We start from the raw sequence: 17,669 nt of genomic DNA, 5'->3' as shown, positions 1-17,669 counted from the left end.
CCGATAGATGATGGCTGCCAAGGGAGGGAAAATCATTTTCTTTTGGGGACATGGCTTCTGGTAGGTTGCTCATGCCTTGATGGATGAGGTTATTAATAACAACAACAACATAAACAAAAAGACAGGAAGTTGGGAGGGAGACAGGGTGCAGGCATTAGAAGGAGGTGGGAGGAGGTAGTCGTGGATGGATATACTCAATATGCATTGTATAAATGTATGGAACTTTCAAGAACATAAATATTATTACAAATCACACATATGGTATCTCCTTTCCTCTCTCCCCCCCACCGTGCTACAGGAAGCCACTTCTGTACAGCCAAGGAGCTCTCGGAGGAGATTCGGGCTCTGTCATCAGAACGAGAAGGGCTAGAATCTCTCTTGGGCAGGCTGCTGGCCCTCAGCTCCAGGAGTATCAGAAGGCTGGGCAGTATAAAAGAGGACTATGCCAGGTGCAGCCAGGACCTGGCCCTCCAGGAAGCCGCCCACAGTGAGTAGTCCCCAGTTATAGCCAAGCCAGTGATGATGTTATTGGATAGTGTGACCAGATGACCTCACTGTGGCAAGGTCACGGGGCACCCAGCCAGTTCACAGGGGACATTGTTAGCAAGAGCCTTGGACAATGGGGCGGGGTCATCCATCAGCATTTGCTTTACTCTTCAAATGCACAACTCGGAGCTTTCCCACGGTGGGCTGTGGAGTTTCCTGTCCTGGGTGCACATCCTGAGTATCTTCCTTGGTCCAGTCTCCCGGGATGCTGGTCACAGGGAGTGACTCTTCTCTCGGGTTATCCTCTGAGGTTTGAATCTCTCCCCAGGAGGAAGACAGAGGTGACACTGGCATCACCTGTGCCCAGGTGTTGGCATGCCAGAAGGGCTAACACGACATACGCTGTGTGTTCCACTTAACAGAGCTGGCACTGCCTGAGCGCTTCATAAATTGACGTCAGGGACAATTATGTTCCAAGTCCAGACAAGGAAACGTAGCTCCGACTGGCAGAGGTTAGGCATGGCGTTTGGGGGTGAACAAACTAGGCTTTAAAGTTCTAGTAAATTGTGTGAGGTGTAGTTTCTCCCACGTTTGAATCAAAGAGATGGTCAGTGGCCACGGCGTCTCTGTCCGTGGCTGCAGCATCTCCTGTCAGTGGCCGCAGCATCTCCTGTCAGTCAGTGGCTGTGGTGTCTCCTGTCAGTGGCTGTGGTGTCTCCTGTCCCGGAGACCTCCACGGGCTCAACGGCTCAGAGCTGAGCACTGTTTCCTTGAACGCTTTTCATTTTGTTTTTAAAGTGCTTAATTTTTATTTTAAAGTGTGCGTGGGGGGAGGAGGGAGCATGTTAATGCAGTTCCTGTGGAGGCTAGAAGGGGGCATTAGATCCCCTGGGGCTGGTGTTACAGTTACCAGCTGGGTGCTGGCTCTGTAAGAACAGGCAGTGTTCTCAACCACTGATACATCCCTCTGGTCCCTCCTTGTTTAATTTCTTTTAAAAGTTTGAAAAATTGATTGTTACTGTGTGTTGGTCCCACAGAGGTCAGAGGTCACAGAGCCACTTTTGGGGGGTTCTCTTCCTCCTCTGTTACGCGGGTTCACTAAGCTTGCGCAGGCCTCTGCCCATCGAGCCCTTTCACAAGCCCCTCCTTTCACTCTCAAAGGCCAAACATTTTACTTATTTATTTGTTTATTTTCCCAAATGTGCAGCCCATGGCTGCGTGAGGAGCGTCCATAAGCACAGGGCTGAGTGTTGGGTCGGGAGGGCGCTCCAGCCCTGCAGGCTGGCCTACTTCATCTGTGAGAGAATCCAACAGGGTGGATCTCTTTTGCTGTTGATTTTTTAAAAAAAATCAATGAATAAGAAAAACTGAAATGTTTCATAGTGTTATCATTCAGCTCTTACACAAAATAGGGGAATGGATTATTTCTAAGAATAAAGAAGATGTAAACAGATTTGAGCAAATCTAACCCAGCAATATTTTCATTTGAATAGCGAGTGAGCACTTGAAAGCCATTAATATATATATATATATATATATATATATATATATATATATAAAAGCGCTGTGCAGTATTTTTGAATCTCATCATTGTTACTTCACTAAATTCTTTCAAGATGATGAATAAAACATAAACAAGCGAACGGGAGACGGTTGCACGGGTGACTCCAACTGCAGATGGCTCATGGTGGGATCTGTGTGCTCCGTGTCTGGATTATGCTGGGTCAGCCACCCACTCCCGCGTGTTCACTCACATGTGCTTGAGGCGGAAGCAAGCTCATTCTTAACCCGTCTGAGGAGGTGTGGATTTGGGTCACCCAAAATGGCAGTCTGTATTGTGAAGGATGTAGGTAGCAAAGACATAGAAAATGTATTTCTAGGGGCTGGAGAGATGGCTTTAATGATTAAGAGTGTGCACTACCCTTGCAGAGGGCCTAAGTTTGGCTCCCGGGGATGCGACGCCCCCTTCTGACATCTTCAGGTACTGCACTCACGTGTACACACATACAGAGATGTATATAAACTCACATAACTAAAACTAAAACAAATCCTTGAAAAGAAAATACATTCCTGAGTAAATTAAAGCTTTTACCTATGGGAATGCAATAAAACTAGATCATAGTCTGGATTCAGCTGTTTTTGAACCTTGAGAGTCAGGAATCCAGAGGGGACATTGAATTCAAGTTCAGATGTAACACAAGCAAGAAAAGACAGACAAATCTGTGTCTGTATAGGCATGGATGCACCACAGAGCTTCTCAGTCTTAAATAAAATTCCTTGGGTCTCTCAGGTCTTAAAAAATTTTAAAAAAGGTATTTCTGTGTATTGGGGGAGAGAGTTGTGCTGTGGGACAACGGTCTGTGCCCTGTCACTTGTATTTTAAATAAATGCTGATTGGCCAGTAGCCAGGCAGGAAGTAGAGGTGGGGCAATGAGAATTCTGGGAAGAGGGAAGTTTCAATCTGCAGCTGTCACCCAGACACAGAGGACACAAGAAGTGACTGCCTCGCTGAGAAAGGTACCAACCCACGTGGCTAACACAGACAAGAATAATGGGCTAATGTAAGTTATAAGAGTTAATAAGAAGCCTGAGCTGCTAGGCCAACCAGTTTATAATAAATGAAAGCAGTGACCACGTGACTCTTTCCTGGATGATGATGGCATGGTCTTGTATAGATATTTATTGTTTTGCTTTATTTTTGAGGCAGGGTCTTCTGTAGTTCAGACTGGCCTTGAACCTGATGTATAGTTAAGGATGACCTTGAACAGCTGATCCTCCTGCATCCACCTCTTTATGCCTGGAATTAGAGGTGAGCGGTACCTGATACCCAGTTTGTGATGTGCTGGAATCAAACCCAGGACTTTGCATATGCCAAGAAACCATTCTACCAGCCAAGCTACACCCCTCGCCCTGCATTTGTTGTTCAGATTGGGGTGATGGGAAAGGGACAGACACATGACAGTCTCAAGGGCGAAGGGAGGCAGACGTGGCTGCTGCCTCTGAATCTGTTACAGTGACACAGGCCTGTGAAGAGAAGAAGACTCCGGTTCTGAGACAGTGTGGCACGCATTTGGATTCTGAGAGATGTTGAGTATAGTGGAGTAAAATGGAAAACCAAGTGGCTCCCGCACCCCTGAATGCTTCCAGAAATTAACCAGCAGCCTCTCATTAATATGCATCTTAATTTTTTTAATAAGGGAAGGTGGGGCGTAAAAAAATGAATAACTGATTTTAGGTTTTTTTTCCCAAAAAAAACCTTAAGATTTATACAGCTGTTTCTCTGTCTCCTATGTATAATTTGATAATCTGTATTGTACTTTATTAATGTTGTTGATTTCACGCTGGAACGCAGATATAAAGAAGCCAGTGTGGAGGGAAGAGATTTCATCACAGAGTAATCAGGGCTAGAATTTAAATAGGACATCATTAGCATGGCAATGCCTTTCTCCTCGTTCAGCTGGCTACCAGAGTAGATCTGGGTCCGCAGTTGGTAAGCCTCTGGGACTCCCTGTTGGGAGTCATTAGGTTCAGAAAGCAGTTTCCAGGGAGAAGGCTGAAGGCAGGATTTTGTATTTGGAACTGTTGGTCCACAGCCTCCATCTTAACTCAGCCTCTTTCAGGGGCTGGGGAGGTGGAAAGTAGGTGGGAAGACACAAGAGCAGTGACTTGATGGTTTCTGCTGATGGTTTGGGGTCTACCAGATGTCCACATGGACAAGATCTACCCTTAGCTCTGGATTCCCTCCTAAGTCCTGAGCTTGAATTAGCCAACAGAAAAAAGTGTGTGAGCTGAAAGGATGTGAGTTCTTCTTACTATGATGTGCAGGGTACAGCCCTTGCAAAAGTTTGTGTGTATCTGTATTTGTGGTGTCTCACTTAGAGGTTCCAAGAGTTGCACACACTGCACATGTGACACCACCCCTCCACACTCACCAGCCATCTTCAAGAGAAACTTCCAAGATGAATAAAAACACAAGAATCACACCTACCTTCTTCTCTCAGGTTAGGGGTGGGAGGAAACAGAAACCTAGGAAATTTATCTAATCAGGACAAAGATGAAGATAAGTAAAAAACTAAACAGTAAAAAGAGACAGAAGACAGTGTTAGTGTCAGATGCTAAGGACTTTGGATGAGATTGGTTGTAGCAGGCTTTCTCTTGGGCCACCAACCCTAAATCATGACCTGGAGGTTTATTATTAGTTATGAATGCTCGGCCTTAGCTTAGATTCATTTCTTGCTAGCTCTTATAACTTATTTTAACCTGTTTCTCTTCATCTACATTTTTGCCTTGGGGATTATTACCTTCCTTTCATTCTGTGTGTCCTACTTTCACTGCTTGTTCTGTGTCTGTCTGTCTGTTTGTCTGTCTGTCTGTCTGTCTGTCTATCTGTCTGCCTGTCTGGCAGCTGACTCACCCCAGTAGTCTCCCTCTGTTTCCCTTGTTTTCTCTCTCTTTCTCTCCTCTCTTTTCTTCTCTAGTTCCTAGATTTCTCCCCCTACTTATTGTCTCTGCCCACCAGCCCCACCTATCCTTCTTCTGCCACACTATTGGCTATTCAGCTTTTTATTACACCAATCAGGTGCCTTAGGCAGGCAAGGTAAAACAGCAACACATTTTTACATAATTAAACATGCAGCATAAACAAATGTAACACATCTTTACCTAGTTAAAGTAATATTCCACAACATACGATATGATGAGCCTCCTAAAAGCGCAAAAAAGACAGTTGGCTTTGGCACATGCCTCAAAGGTCCCTGAAGCCCCTCAGTTTTTATTGTGTGTGATATCCCATGATGGTTTTGATTCAGTGGGTTAGTCTTCCTTGAAACTTGTTTTTACCCCACATAGGACATACTATGTCCTGATTTTTTTTTTCTTCCGGAGACAGGGTTTCTCTTTGTAGCTCTGGCTGTCCTAGAACTCACTTGGTAGTCCAGGCTGTCCTGGAACTCAAAGATGTACCTGCCTCTGCCTCCTGAGTGCTGGGATTTAGGATGGCTGCCACCATACCTGGTTCCATGTCCTAGTTTTAGTCCTATTTCATTTGGTGTCCCTCTCATTCTCCTTCAATAGAACAAGATTGTCAGGAGATACAGAGGGAGGGAATGTGGGACCAGGGAACATGGAACCAGGGAACACAGAGCCAGGGAACATGGATATAGGAACACAAAGCCAGGGAACATGGAGCCAGGGAATATGGAACCAAGGAATACAGAGCCAGGGAACATGGAGCCTGGGAACACAGAGCTAGGGAACATGGAGCCAGGGAACATGGATCTAGGAACACAAAGCCAGGGAACATGGAGCCAGGGAATATGGAACCAAGGAATACAGAGCCAGGGAACATGGAGCCTGGGAACACAGAGCCAGGGAACATGGAGCCAGGGAATATGGAACCAGGGGATACAGAGCCAGGGAACATGGAGCCTGGGAACACAGAGCCAAGGAACATGAAGCCAGGGAACACGGAACCAGGGAACATGGAGCCAGGGAACACAGAGGCAGGGAACATGGAGCCGGGGAACATAGAGCCAGGAACACAGAGCCAGGGAACATAGAACTAGGTAACATGGAGCTAGGAACACAAAAGCAAGTGAAGTTGTAGAAAGAAAAGGACCTCTCAAAGCTGACAGCGTCAACACTGGCTGAGACTGAAAGTGATTGGGATGAACAAAGAATGTATCAGTCTTCATTGTCAAGTCACTGAGGCAGTCCTGGTCTCCATATTCTATGGCTTTGTGTTTCTTACATGATCTCTAGTTGTATTTCCTTGATTACATTTTCCTTGCTCTGTATTGCCTGGTTCGTGTGCCCTAGCTTTACATCCTCTGGGTCGGTGTTCCCTGGTTCTGTGTTCCTTTACAATGCATCTGTGTTCCATGGGAATGCATGATGATTTTGGTGTATGGCATACCAAATTGAGGTGTGCAGCTCTGTAACAGCCACTTCGTGTAGAGGAGGACTTTGCCTCTATGCTGTAGGGTGTCTCTTATTTATCTGCTAGGTTTTCAGTTTCACTGATCACTCTTGGCAACCACATTCCAGACGGCCCAGGCTTGGAGAAGCTGTGGAGGTCCATGCTTCTGAGAACAACTCACTGTGGCGTTTGGGTCAGGTGACGTAGGTGTGGGAACTGCAGCCTGCACTGTGGATCCTGTCACACTCCTTGGTCACTGTTGGCTTGAATCCCACTCCCGAGATTAATGTGCCCCTGTGTTCTGGGTCACTGATGTCAGTCGATCAGATAGCTTCAGAATTATGTTTAGTATTTCAAACATAATTTTAGAGTCATTGTTCTTCTGATGATTTCTGGAATTTAGCTGGGAATGGTTCTATTCTGTGACTGGTAATGTCTCTTGTCCAGCTCCTCCGAGGTTTAGAAGTGAGCTCTTCACAGACCTCGTCCTCCATTGCTCTTTACTGGGTTCTCACTTTACATTTCTTGGGTGCCTTGCTTGTGTTCAGAGGCTATGGGTCTAGTGTGGGTTTAGTTCTCAGGGAAGCAACAGCCTCTGATATGTCACCAACCCCTTTGGTAACATCTCCTCTCTCATCACCTCCCCTGAGACGCAGATATTCTGCCAGTGCTGAACATGCATCTAATTTCTTCATCCCTGGATCACTAATGCTGCTGGCTCTGATGGGAGGGCCGTCTCACACACAGGGAAACTGAGGCAAAGAGAATTGCATTTTGTGGCCCCACAGGAAAAGGCCTGAGCAAGAATCTTTGGCATCTAGGTTTCACCTTGGCATAGGGTTTTGTTCTGTTTGCTTGGATTCCTGACGTGAGAGGTTTATCTCTCAATCTCCCCACCATGGCTGAGCATAAGCAGGATGACGTGGAAACAGATGATGGCCAGAAGCCCACAGAAGGGCCTGGTATGTGGTGGATAGGTTGTACAGGAAACTGCAGAAGATAGACCTTCATGAACCAATCCCTTCTTCATTAAGTCTGAGGAAGGGCTTTCCTCATGCTTTCTCTACCACTGAAGTACAGGGGAGGAGAGATGCATGTGTCTCCTGGCTGATGAAACACTGATCTTGCTTTTCCCATTCTAATTTTCTGTCTACTTCACCAGAGCCATTAAAGCAGTATTTCGTGGCCATAGGGAATTTTTCTTCCCAAACTGTGCTGTGATCTCCTGGGCTTGTGGTATATGTAACCACAGAAGCTGAAGGAGGGCTCTCCAGAAACTAGCAGACAAAATTTTCCATGTTTGTGAAGGCTGGCAGACAGGATGGCCCGTGAAACTGTCATGGGCTTTTCTGTGGATAAAATTGGTTCTCATCAGTTTCCTACCTGTGCCCGGATGGCAAAGAGCATCTGGTGTGGCGTGAAAGAGCCCCTCCCAGTCTCTGTGGACACAGGCATGCGATGCTGCTGGACCATGCAGGAAGAAAACATCTCACCACTGCAGGGGCAAGGAGCAGCTTCTCTCTGCATCCACCACCTCCTCCATGGCTCTTCCTCCCCTTCTGGAGTACTCTGCATCCTTAGCTCCCATCAGCTACTCCTTGCATCTTTCTGGCTCCATCCTGACCATTACCCCATTACCAGTACCGTGCTCCATCCCTGTGGCGCCTCTTGCTGACCCCGGTAATCTACGCAGGACCAACCTCGTCCGTGTCTCCTGCCCTCCTGGTTTACATCTGCAGCTCATGTCTTCTGGTTTCAGGCCTGATTCTGGAAGGGCGATAGTTACTCCTGCCTTAATGCTCCGTGACTATTCATTCTGCTCTGCCATGTTTAATGGAATCCTTAATGGCATCTATGAAGAAGCCCACAGACTATAAATAAACACCCTCTTTGGTACTAAAAGGGTTTTATACAATATAAAATTTAGAGCACATTTTTTATCAAGAAGAGCTCCGACATTAATATTCATAGTGCGCCCTAAAGTAGAAGCTATTCTATCTTCGCATAATGAGTTTTCGGTGTGTTTCAAAGTCAGCTGCAATTGTGCTCTTTGCCATGACAATTAGAAAGGTCATCTTGTCTTGCAGGCTCCATTACAGCTGTAAACCAGCTTGTGGCTGTCACTGTGGAATGCATTAGGGCACCTGCGCACAAATACTAGGAGGAGACAGACTTCTACCCAGGAAGTGTAGTTGCTCCTGTCTGATGACCAAACCTGAACCGACCTTAGAGGGTGTAAGGACAGAGAAACTTCTAAACTAAATTCTCCTGTCTTGGTTAAATTTCATTGATTAAATTGTTTGAGTCCTATAAAGTTAGATATAACGAGGTTCCTAGACATTGGATAGAGAAACTTGGTAGCACATGCCTGGACTCCCTGAATGGGACAGACAAAAGGATTTTGAATTTCAGGCCAGCCTGAGCTACCTAGTGAGCCCCTCTCTCTCTCTCTCTCTCTCTCTCTCTCTCTCTCTCTCTCACACACACACACACACACACACACACACACACACACACGACTGGGGAGGTATCTCAGCGGGCAAATAACGAGTTGTGCAGACACAATCAGAGCTTTAAATGCCAACGTTGGCGAAATGGAAGCAGGCTGGCCGGTTAGCCTAGCCTAACTTTTCAAATTCAAGGCCAGTGAGAGCCACTGTATCAAAAACCATGATGGGTGATGCCTGAGGAATGACAGCCTAGGTCCTTGGGCCTCTGCACGCAAGCATACACATGTGTACCGCCCACAAACACGCACACACACGCACATGCATGTTCACTCACTCATGCTGCATACAGATACACGCACTAAGGAACAATGCCCCGCCTCTAAAGCAACACAAAAGCGAGCGAGTGATAATTTTCCAAATGAAAGTGAGAAGATGAGCGGGTGTTGTGGTTGGTTATCTAATTCAGAAGCCTGCCTGCTGTCATGCGAGGCACCGTGGCTGGCCTCCCTGTGCGCTGACAGACAAAGCGTGTTCTAATTACCTTAGGACAGATACTTTATTTCTTAAATTTAATTTTATCTCTTCACTGATCATTAAAGCCTGACAATATCACACATTTCTGGGGTAGCCTGTGGTATTACAGTACAAGTGGAATTATTAAATCAAATTCAGTCTCTCTCTCCTAGCCCTGGATTGCTTCTATTTACTTCCTAACATTTATGTATTCATTCTGTGTGCACACGCGTGTGCTGCAGTGCGTGTATGGTTACGAGGACAGCTCGTAGGAGCTGGTTCTCTCCTGCCATGTGTGCTTTAGGGGTCAAGCTCGGATCATCAGACTTGTCAACAAGGGCCTTTATCTGCTGAGCCCATCTCACCGGCTCCGCCCTATATTATATTTTGGTGGAAACACCCGAACTCCTTTCAGCTTTTGAAATAGTCTGTTATTGTTATATATAGTCAGTTCATTTCTAAAACATTGGCCATTCGCATTGCAATCTTGGTCTGAGCTAGTCCCTTCTGGAGGTGTTCCAGGCTATCTGGTTGAGAACAATGCCATGTGTGGGGCTGTGACAGACCCAGTCCTGTGTCTCCCCGTGTGTCAAGAACCATCACTAGAGTCACCTGTGGAGACCCTGTCCCAGAGAAGAACAGGAGGGGACTGGACAATGTCTTTTCACCCCGGGTAGAGAGGGCGCCAGATCACAGAAGCTATTCCAGTCAAGCCCAGCTTGGTGAGTCAGTGAGTTTATCGGGGTTCCCTGCATGGAGCATGGAGACTCAAAACAACTGGGGTTCTGTGAGGAAGCCCCCCTCCCGGCCATGGGTGATGGCTCACACAAGATGCAGGTCTGCAGTTCCCTGCACGACATGCAGGTGTTTGCTTGCTGGAGAGTCTCCGCTGGTGGGGAGTTGTTGATTGTTTGTGTAACCTTGTAAGCTCCACGAGTTTCCCTGCCCCTTAAAAGAGGAATTTTTTTCTTTTTTTAAATTGATTTTTATTGAGCTCTACATTTTTCTCTGCTCTCCTCCCTGCCATAAGAGGAAATTTTTTTTAAGAAAAGGATTTATTTTATTTTAAAGTGTGTGTGTGTGTGTGTGTGTGTATGCACGTACACGTGACTTCAGATGTCGTGGAGGCCAGAAGACAATCAGAAACCCCAGAGTTATAGGTGGTTGTGAGTTTCCTGATATGGATTCTGGGAACAGAATTCACGTCCTCTGCAAGAGCCCTGTGTGTGAGCGCTCTTATCTGAGGAGCTGGCTTTCTGGCCCAGAGGGAATGCTTTAATCTCAGGTAAACAGCTGTCTGTGTGCCTAGTAGGCTCCTTCCAGAACCACAGCGCTGCGATGCTTCTCGTGTGCCTCAGAAGCATGCCTCCCACTTCCAATCGTCATGTTTGGAAAGACCCCGGTACGCTGACCACTACAGCATCTACCCCGTTTGTGTATGTCACCCAGAGAGGGAGATTGAGAGGAGGTGGGGAAATCCTGGAGGCCCACACAGGAGGGGGTCAGATCTCTGCCCTGTTAGGAAATCTTTTTTTTTTTTTTCCTTTTGAGATAGGATCTTTCTACATAGTCCCAGCTGTCCTGGAGCTTGCTATACAGACCAGGCTGGCCTTAAACTCACAGAGAAACACCTGCCTCTGCCTCGTGAGTGCTGGGATTAAAGGTTTGCGCCACTCCACCCTGATCTATTATGAAATCTTAGGCTGAGAACAAAGAATCTTTAGTCCAGTGAACACTGGGATACTTTTAAAAAGTCTAATACCATAAGGAAATGATGAATCTTTGTGGAAACAGTTATCTTCTCGCCTAATTTAAATACATTTCTGTCGGACTGCTACACAACCTGGAGGGCCTGCTTAGCCCAGGAGGCCACACACACCGAATGCCCCCTGCCCCCTCCCCACCACTGTGGTCAAATTCAGTTCCTCCTTCAGGTTTGGATTCCACAGCTCTGGGTCCCTCAGGTGTGTCCTTTTGTGTTCCAGCCTCTCCTTTACAAACACTGCACGGACGCTGTATGGGAGAGGGGCAGCCCTGGGCCCGTGGGCCAGCGGACGAGGAGGCCATTGTAGAGGATGGGAGGGGTGGGCTCTATTGTTCTGGAAATAGATTCACAAGCCGCACTTGTTTGATGCGGGGGTACAATCGTCAGGGTCTTCTGAAAGTGACCAAGGTCAATATTTAGCTCTCTGACTTGGGGTGCAGATTAACCGCCATGTGTCCATCAATGGCGAGGGGGCACCCATCTGTTCTAGACGGTCAGTCTCGGTTCCACGTGAGGCTCGGTGCCCTCCACGCAGCATCTGCCACTCCCAGCCACTCTGCTCTTCGGACCGGACATTTCTCACCTTAATTATTGGTGAAGCTGGATTTAATTATTTCTGACGTCTAGTACAAACTTAATAAATCTTGATTTATTTAGAAAGGGTACCAAAATGATAACGAAGGACAGCAAACACGTCTCAGAAGGTTCCGGTCATGTTAAAAGTCTTGGACATCTAATTCGTACAACCGTCTTAGTTCATGAGTACTGTGATACAGAGCGCTGGACACAGACAGGCTCCTCACCACCACCGCAGGTGTGGCCCCGGAGAGGCTGACCTCCGTGCCCGCTTCTCAGACAATACCGAGGGGAGGCATGATGGTAGCATACCAGAGAGAGAAGACAGAGAGAGAAAACCCATCTCTGCCTGAGCTGCCGTGCTCTGTATGGACTAGTTCCCCCCTTGTAAGCCTGCTGAAGGGCTGCAATTAACTTGTAATTACAGCCAGAAGTGAGCTCTTAGAAGGGATGAAGAGCAGCGCCACCAGGGCTGTGGCCACAAGAGGGCGCTGTGGCGAAGCTCACCAGCAGAGGCCCTCTGCTGCGAGCCAGCTTAGGGGAGACTCCAGGGGAGAAAGAGCCATTCTGGGACCTTGTCTGTCACCTTGAGAGGCCCAGTCTTTTCTTTTCTTTTCTTTTCTTTTCTCTTCTCTTCTCTTCTTTTCTTCTCCTTCCTTCCTTCCTTTTTTTTTTTTTTTTTTTACGTAAAACACAGAATAAAGTAACAGGCACACCAGCACAGTGGCTTGCCTTCTGAGCGCCATCACCAGCGTGGCTCTGGGCTCTGAGCAGTTGTTCCGGGTCATGTGCCTTCTGTCCACCTGCCTTGCCACGACACTTCAGACATCTGTCTTCTTAACAGGAGGTGGAGTTAGGCTTGATGGCGAGGGATACTTTATTTCAATCCTCTTAGGCACGCACATTGCGTGTTCACTTGTCTGGTCGGTAGTCAGCTGGCTTTTCCGTGTGGCCAGAAGTGAAGATTTAAAGAATGATATATTAGGTGTGGCTGATGCACCATTTTGGCACCGACCCCTTTGGGGTTCCACCCTGGGGACCGTACAAAGTGGCTGGAGCACGTTTAATAATAGAGAGACGAGCCAGGCGCCCCGGAGAAGCTCCTGTGCCAGCCTGGGGAACCCAGCACTGAATGTTTTAATTAACTAGGCTGCAAGCAGAACAGTGGGACAGGAAGAATTCCTCTCCAAGCCTTGTAGAAAGTTGAGTCTCAGGCACTCAGCCCTGTAACTCATGGTCATTGTTGTGGGACCCACTGGCTGGCTGCTTCCCTCTCCAACTGTGCGGTTAGATTTTCTTAGAAAAAGTTACTTGTTTTACACTTGTGTCTTTGTGTGTGTGTGTGTGTGTGTGTGTGTGTGTGTGTGTGTATGTGTATGTGGGAGCTCATGTGGAAGTTTGGGGGGTCACTGTTGTCTCCTTCCACAATGGGTCTCCCTGGGGGTCAAACTTGAATCTTCAGGCTTGGCAACATCTCAGAACCATCCTGCTGGCCCTGGGAACAAAAGTTTTAAACGCTCATAGATGATCATTACTATTGAATTGGGAATCCAGGCAAGGAAGCAATCAGAACAGTGGGTGGGACTTAGTACAACGACTCCTCATGTTTGTGGCCACCGGTCCTCTGATTGCCAACCTGGCTTAGAGCGTCTGGGAGGGGAGCAGGAGGCCCAGTCCACTATCCCAAAACACCACACCCCTGAGTTCTAAAGCCCCACGTGGCTGAGATTAAGATAGGACAAAATCAAACCGCAGAGGCTCACACCCCAGGGAGCAGAGCATTTTGAAGGCACCACGAGCAAGTGCCCGAGCTCCAGGATGGGCAGCGGGATATCTTCCTAAGCCCCAGATCCTCTGCCCGCCATCTGTGTATCCTTCTACGCAGGGCTTTTAGCCTCCTTGTGGATTACTTCACCGCTGGCACCTACTCCGCCGTCTTAGTTTAGTTAGGATGGTGTCTCCGTGTGTGTGTGTGTGTAGGGGGGGGGGGGGTTGGGGGTCAGAGGACAGCTCTCAGGAGCTGAGTCTCTCCTTCCACACCCCCACACCCTAACTGAAACACACTGTCTGGGGATGGAACTCAGACCCCCAATCTTGGTGGCAGGTGCCTTTACCTATTGGCTTCTTTTCCAATTTTTTCCAATTCAGCCCCTTTTCAGCTCCTCCTCAGGGTCTACTCTGTGTTTGTCTGGCCATGCTCTGCTCCAAGCCTGCAGTAGAGGGTTTAGCTGACCCTGGCCGGGCTCAGCAGCCTCCAGTCACACGGTCCTAGAGCAGCTGGCAGCAGAAGTGAGTCTCTGTTTTGCTCTTTGCAAAGGAGATGAAGAAGAAAATACCATAACTTCAAATCTGGGGCCTGTAGACTTGCCATGTATGCGTTATTGAGATGAGCAAAGGGAGGATTATATTACTAGCGGTTCATTATAGTGATATTACAGTTCCTGATTAAGATGGAACTGCGGTGTACTGCCGCTGCCTGCATTCCTGAGTGGAAAGAGAAGACGATGTTTCTGGACCCATCATGGACCCTCTTCAGAATACTGGGAGAGAGAATGTTGACTTTGAGGGGGTGTGATGTGGTTCTTGGGGCGCTCCAGATGCCAGACATGTGTGGGAATGGGTGTGTGTCCATGTGTGTGATGTGTTGTGTGTGGTGTATCTGTGTAAAGTGCATGATGGACATGTTGGGGCAGGTGTGTGGTATGTGGGGGTCATAGGGATGACAGGCGATTCTAGAATGTTGTAGGTAACCCAGTGGTGCCTATTCAGTGACTTTCTGCCTTGGCTTGCTGCCCCCCCCCCCCCCCCGTAACCCAAGAGAAGAACTCCGGATGGTCTGGCGTAGGTTCCATAGCTGTCTGGCTCTGAATCATTCCTGAGGGAATACCTAGGGTCCCTGGTTGTTTCAGGCCACATAGGTGGCTGTGTGGGTAGCAATTGAGCTCTTGCTCACTGAGGACTCAAGAAGCGGCCATCGGTGCAGGAATGGGGAATGTCTTTTTCCAGCAGGCACTATTTGTCGGCCTGTGCACACACGTGCACATAAAGTCAACATCAGGTATTTTCTTTGATTAAAATCTACTTTATTTTTGAGGCAGGATATCACTGTTGGGGGAAGGATCACTTGTTCATCCTGGCTGCCCAGTCACAAAATAACCTCTCAGAAAACCGTATTATTTGCAATACTGTTTGGCCAATAGCTTAAGCGTATTTCTGGCTAAACTCATATCCTAAACTAACCCATCCCTATTATTCTGTGTATCACCATGTGGCTGTGGCTTACCAGCTAAAGTTCCCAGCATCTGTCTCAGGCAGCAGATCCATGACTTCTCTCTAACCCCACTTTTCTTCTCCCATGCTACAGGCCAAGCCAGTTCTTTATTCATTAACCAATAAAAGCAACACATAACAGAAGACCTTCCCACACCATATCACTGTGTATCCCTGGCTGATCTGGAACTCTCTATGTATAGACCAGACTGCCCTCAGACTCACAGAAATCTGCCTGCCTCTGCCTCTGTAATTCTGGGATTAACCCTGAGGTGGAGGTGCACACATCTTTAATCCCAGCACTCAAAAGGCAGATGTAGAAGGATCTCTGTGAGTTTGAGGCCAGCCTAGTATACAGAGCGAGTTCCAGAACAGTCAGGACTACACAATGTAACCCTGTCTCGAAAAACCAAAAATATAAAACCAAAAAAAAAAAAAATGCCCTCTGGCCTCTGAGGGTACTGCATGGATCTGATGCGCACATACACACACATACACAGGCAGAACACCACTAAGTTGGATTAGGTACCAGGCCAAGCCCTCACTTTATTTTTGGAGACAAAGTCTTTAACTGAACTTAGAGTTTGCCGGTTTAGCCAAGCTGATCAGTGAGCTCCAGGGATCCTCTTGTCTCTACTCCTCAAGATAGGGATTTCCCACCATGCTTGATTTTTATGTGGGTGCCAGTGATTCAAACAGAAGCCCCATGTTGTGTGGCAAACATTTTACTAATATGAACCATCTCCCTGGGCCCTGCCCTGGGTCTCTCGGCTGAGGTGTCTCCTGCATGGCAGGTCACTTTTTTCCGGATCAAACATGTTATTTTTATGTGGACAAAGCAGACAATCTGTTTTGTGAACAAACCTGGCAGCATGATTCGAGGTCGAGTCTCTGTCTAAGGACTCCATCCAGGACGAAGAAGGTGTTACTGAAGCAGGGAATGTGTGAGTGGAAGGAGTCACCCTCTGTCCTTGTCCCTGCCCTGCCCTGCCCCATCCATAATTTTCTGACTTTCCCAGGGCTGGGTGGCAGCCTGGAGTGAGCATTGACGTCCACCATAAGTGATAAAGGAACTGTGGTCCTTGCCTTCCGGCCTAGTTAGCTAACTGGTTTGATACCAGCTGGCCATAACAGACAATTTTAATAAAACTTGCCTCCGAATTAAGAGAGAGATGCTGCCTCCGAGCCTCCCGACTGAAACATATGAAAAACTGACAGGTGGGCTCTCTGATGCAAAGCCTCTGCTGGGGCCAAAGGCAAACATCTGATGAGCTCGTGTGCCCATGGGGGAAGGATTAATTAGATTTCCATCCTGCCCCCCGGCGTCCAGCCCTCTGTTGTTATGACAGGACCACAGAAGTTTGAAAAGCTGAATCATAGTTTGTATTTTTAGCACCCTGGGCCACTGAGATGGTAAGAATGGCGGAGAGGGCGGTGGGGAGGGAGAGTCCGCTGTGCTCCTGCGGTAGTTAGCATCTGTCTAGACCGATGGGTGGACTTTCGAGCCTCATGTTGCCTGTATGAAGTAGCCCGGGGGGACGCGGATATCTAGGAGATGGCCACAGGCTTTCTCCCAAGCTCCCTCTTTCCAGCTGCCTTTTCAGGTCACTGCAGGTGGGTAGCCTGGGGTTGTATGTGCACACGTGTGCATGTGTGCGTGCATGCATACACATGTATGTGTGTGTGTGTATCTGAGACAGTCTCTCACTGGCATGGCACTGGGCGGCTGTGCTAGGTTAGCTGGTCAGCCAGCCCCAGGGATCCACCTGCCTCCACCTCTGCCGTGGGCCACCATACCTAGCTGTGATTGAACTCGGGGCTTCTGCCCATGAAGCTGTCTCCTCGGTTGCATTCCACCATTTTCTGCTGAAGCAGTCTTTGTGTCGTCCTGAGGGTTTGTGTTTGATGAGTGGGATGGAGGAAATTTCTCTCTACTGATGTCTGTGGGGATGATAGAGAGATGAGCGGTAGGAAAGGACGCCGGAGCCAAAGACCTCTCCAGAGGGGGAGGGCAGGAAGGAGTGATGCTTGTAGTTGTCACCTTTCCTGACTCTTTCTTTCTGTTGTAACAATCCCATGTTGTGTGTGATGTAAAAGGAATTTCCTCCAAACTGGATGCTGGAAAGTCCCAAGTTGAGGGTTGGTACCCGCTGGGGCTTCTGGCTACGTCATGCCATGGTGGAAGGTGATGGTTAAATCGCACTGTCAACTAGGTTGGATCAAGAAACACCTGGGATATTAATGATGCAGACTGACTGTATCTGTGAAGATGTTTCTAGAGAGGTTTAACAGAAGGTGAAGACCTGCCCTGGATGTGGGTGGCACCATCCCTTGCGCTGTGGTCCCTGACTAAGTAGGAAGAGGGAAGAAGAGTTAGATGAGCCCAGATGGTCCCCTCTCTGCTTCGCGATCTGCTGAGATGTGAGCATACAGCCCCTCACTGCTGCTGCCACAGCCACAAGACTGCCACCACCGTGTCTTCCCCTGGAACGGTCCAGCAAAACAGACCCTCCTTTCCTGCCTTGCATAGTGTTTAGGTCGCAGCCTCTAGAAGGGCAACAGATGCTGAAGAACGTGGAAAAAGAAAGCAGTGGGGTGACCTTGTCCTTCCACTTCTAGCCACCCCTGAGAGAACCCACTCAGCCCTGCTATGGAAGCCTTGAGTCATTCCCACGACCTCACATCCGCCATG

General features: G+C 48.0%; 1 protein-coding gene across 1 annotated transcript in view; it reads left to right on the top strand.

Moving 5' to 3' along the window:
- Positions 1-17,669, top strand: part of Disc1 (DISC1 scaffold protein) — a 165,039-nt gene that overhangs the window by 84,383 nt on the left and 62,987 nt on the right. Inside the window, exon 10 of the mRNA XM_041650521.1 lies at positions 299-487. Coding sequence (XP_041506455.1) covers positions 299-487 — 189 coding nt within the window. The remainder of the gene's footprint in view (positions 1-298; positions 488-17,669) is intronic.

This window comes from Microtus oregoni, unplaced genomic scaffold (assembly GCF_018167655.1).
Source record: "Microtus oregoni isolate MIOR12 unplaced genomic scaffold, Mior012 000004F_ref0000308, whole genome shotgun sequence".
NCBI lineage: Eukaryota > Metazoa > Chordata > Mammalia > Rodentia > Cricetidae > Microtus > Microtus oregoni.
This window is presented reverse-complemented; position numbering and strand designations above follow the sequence as displayed.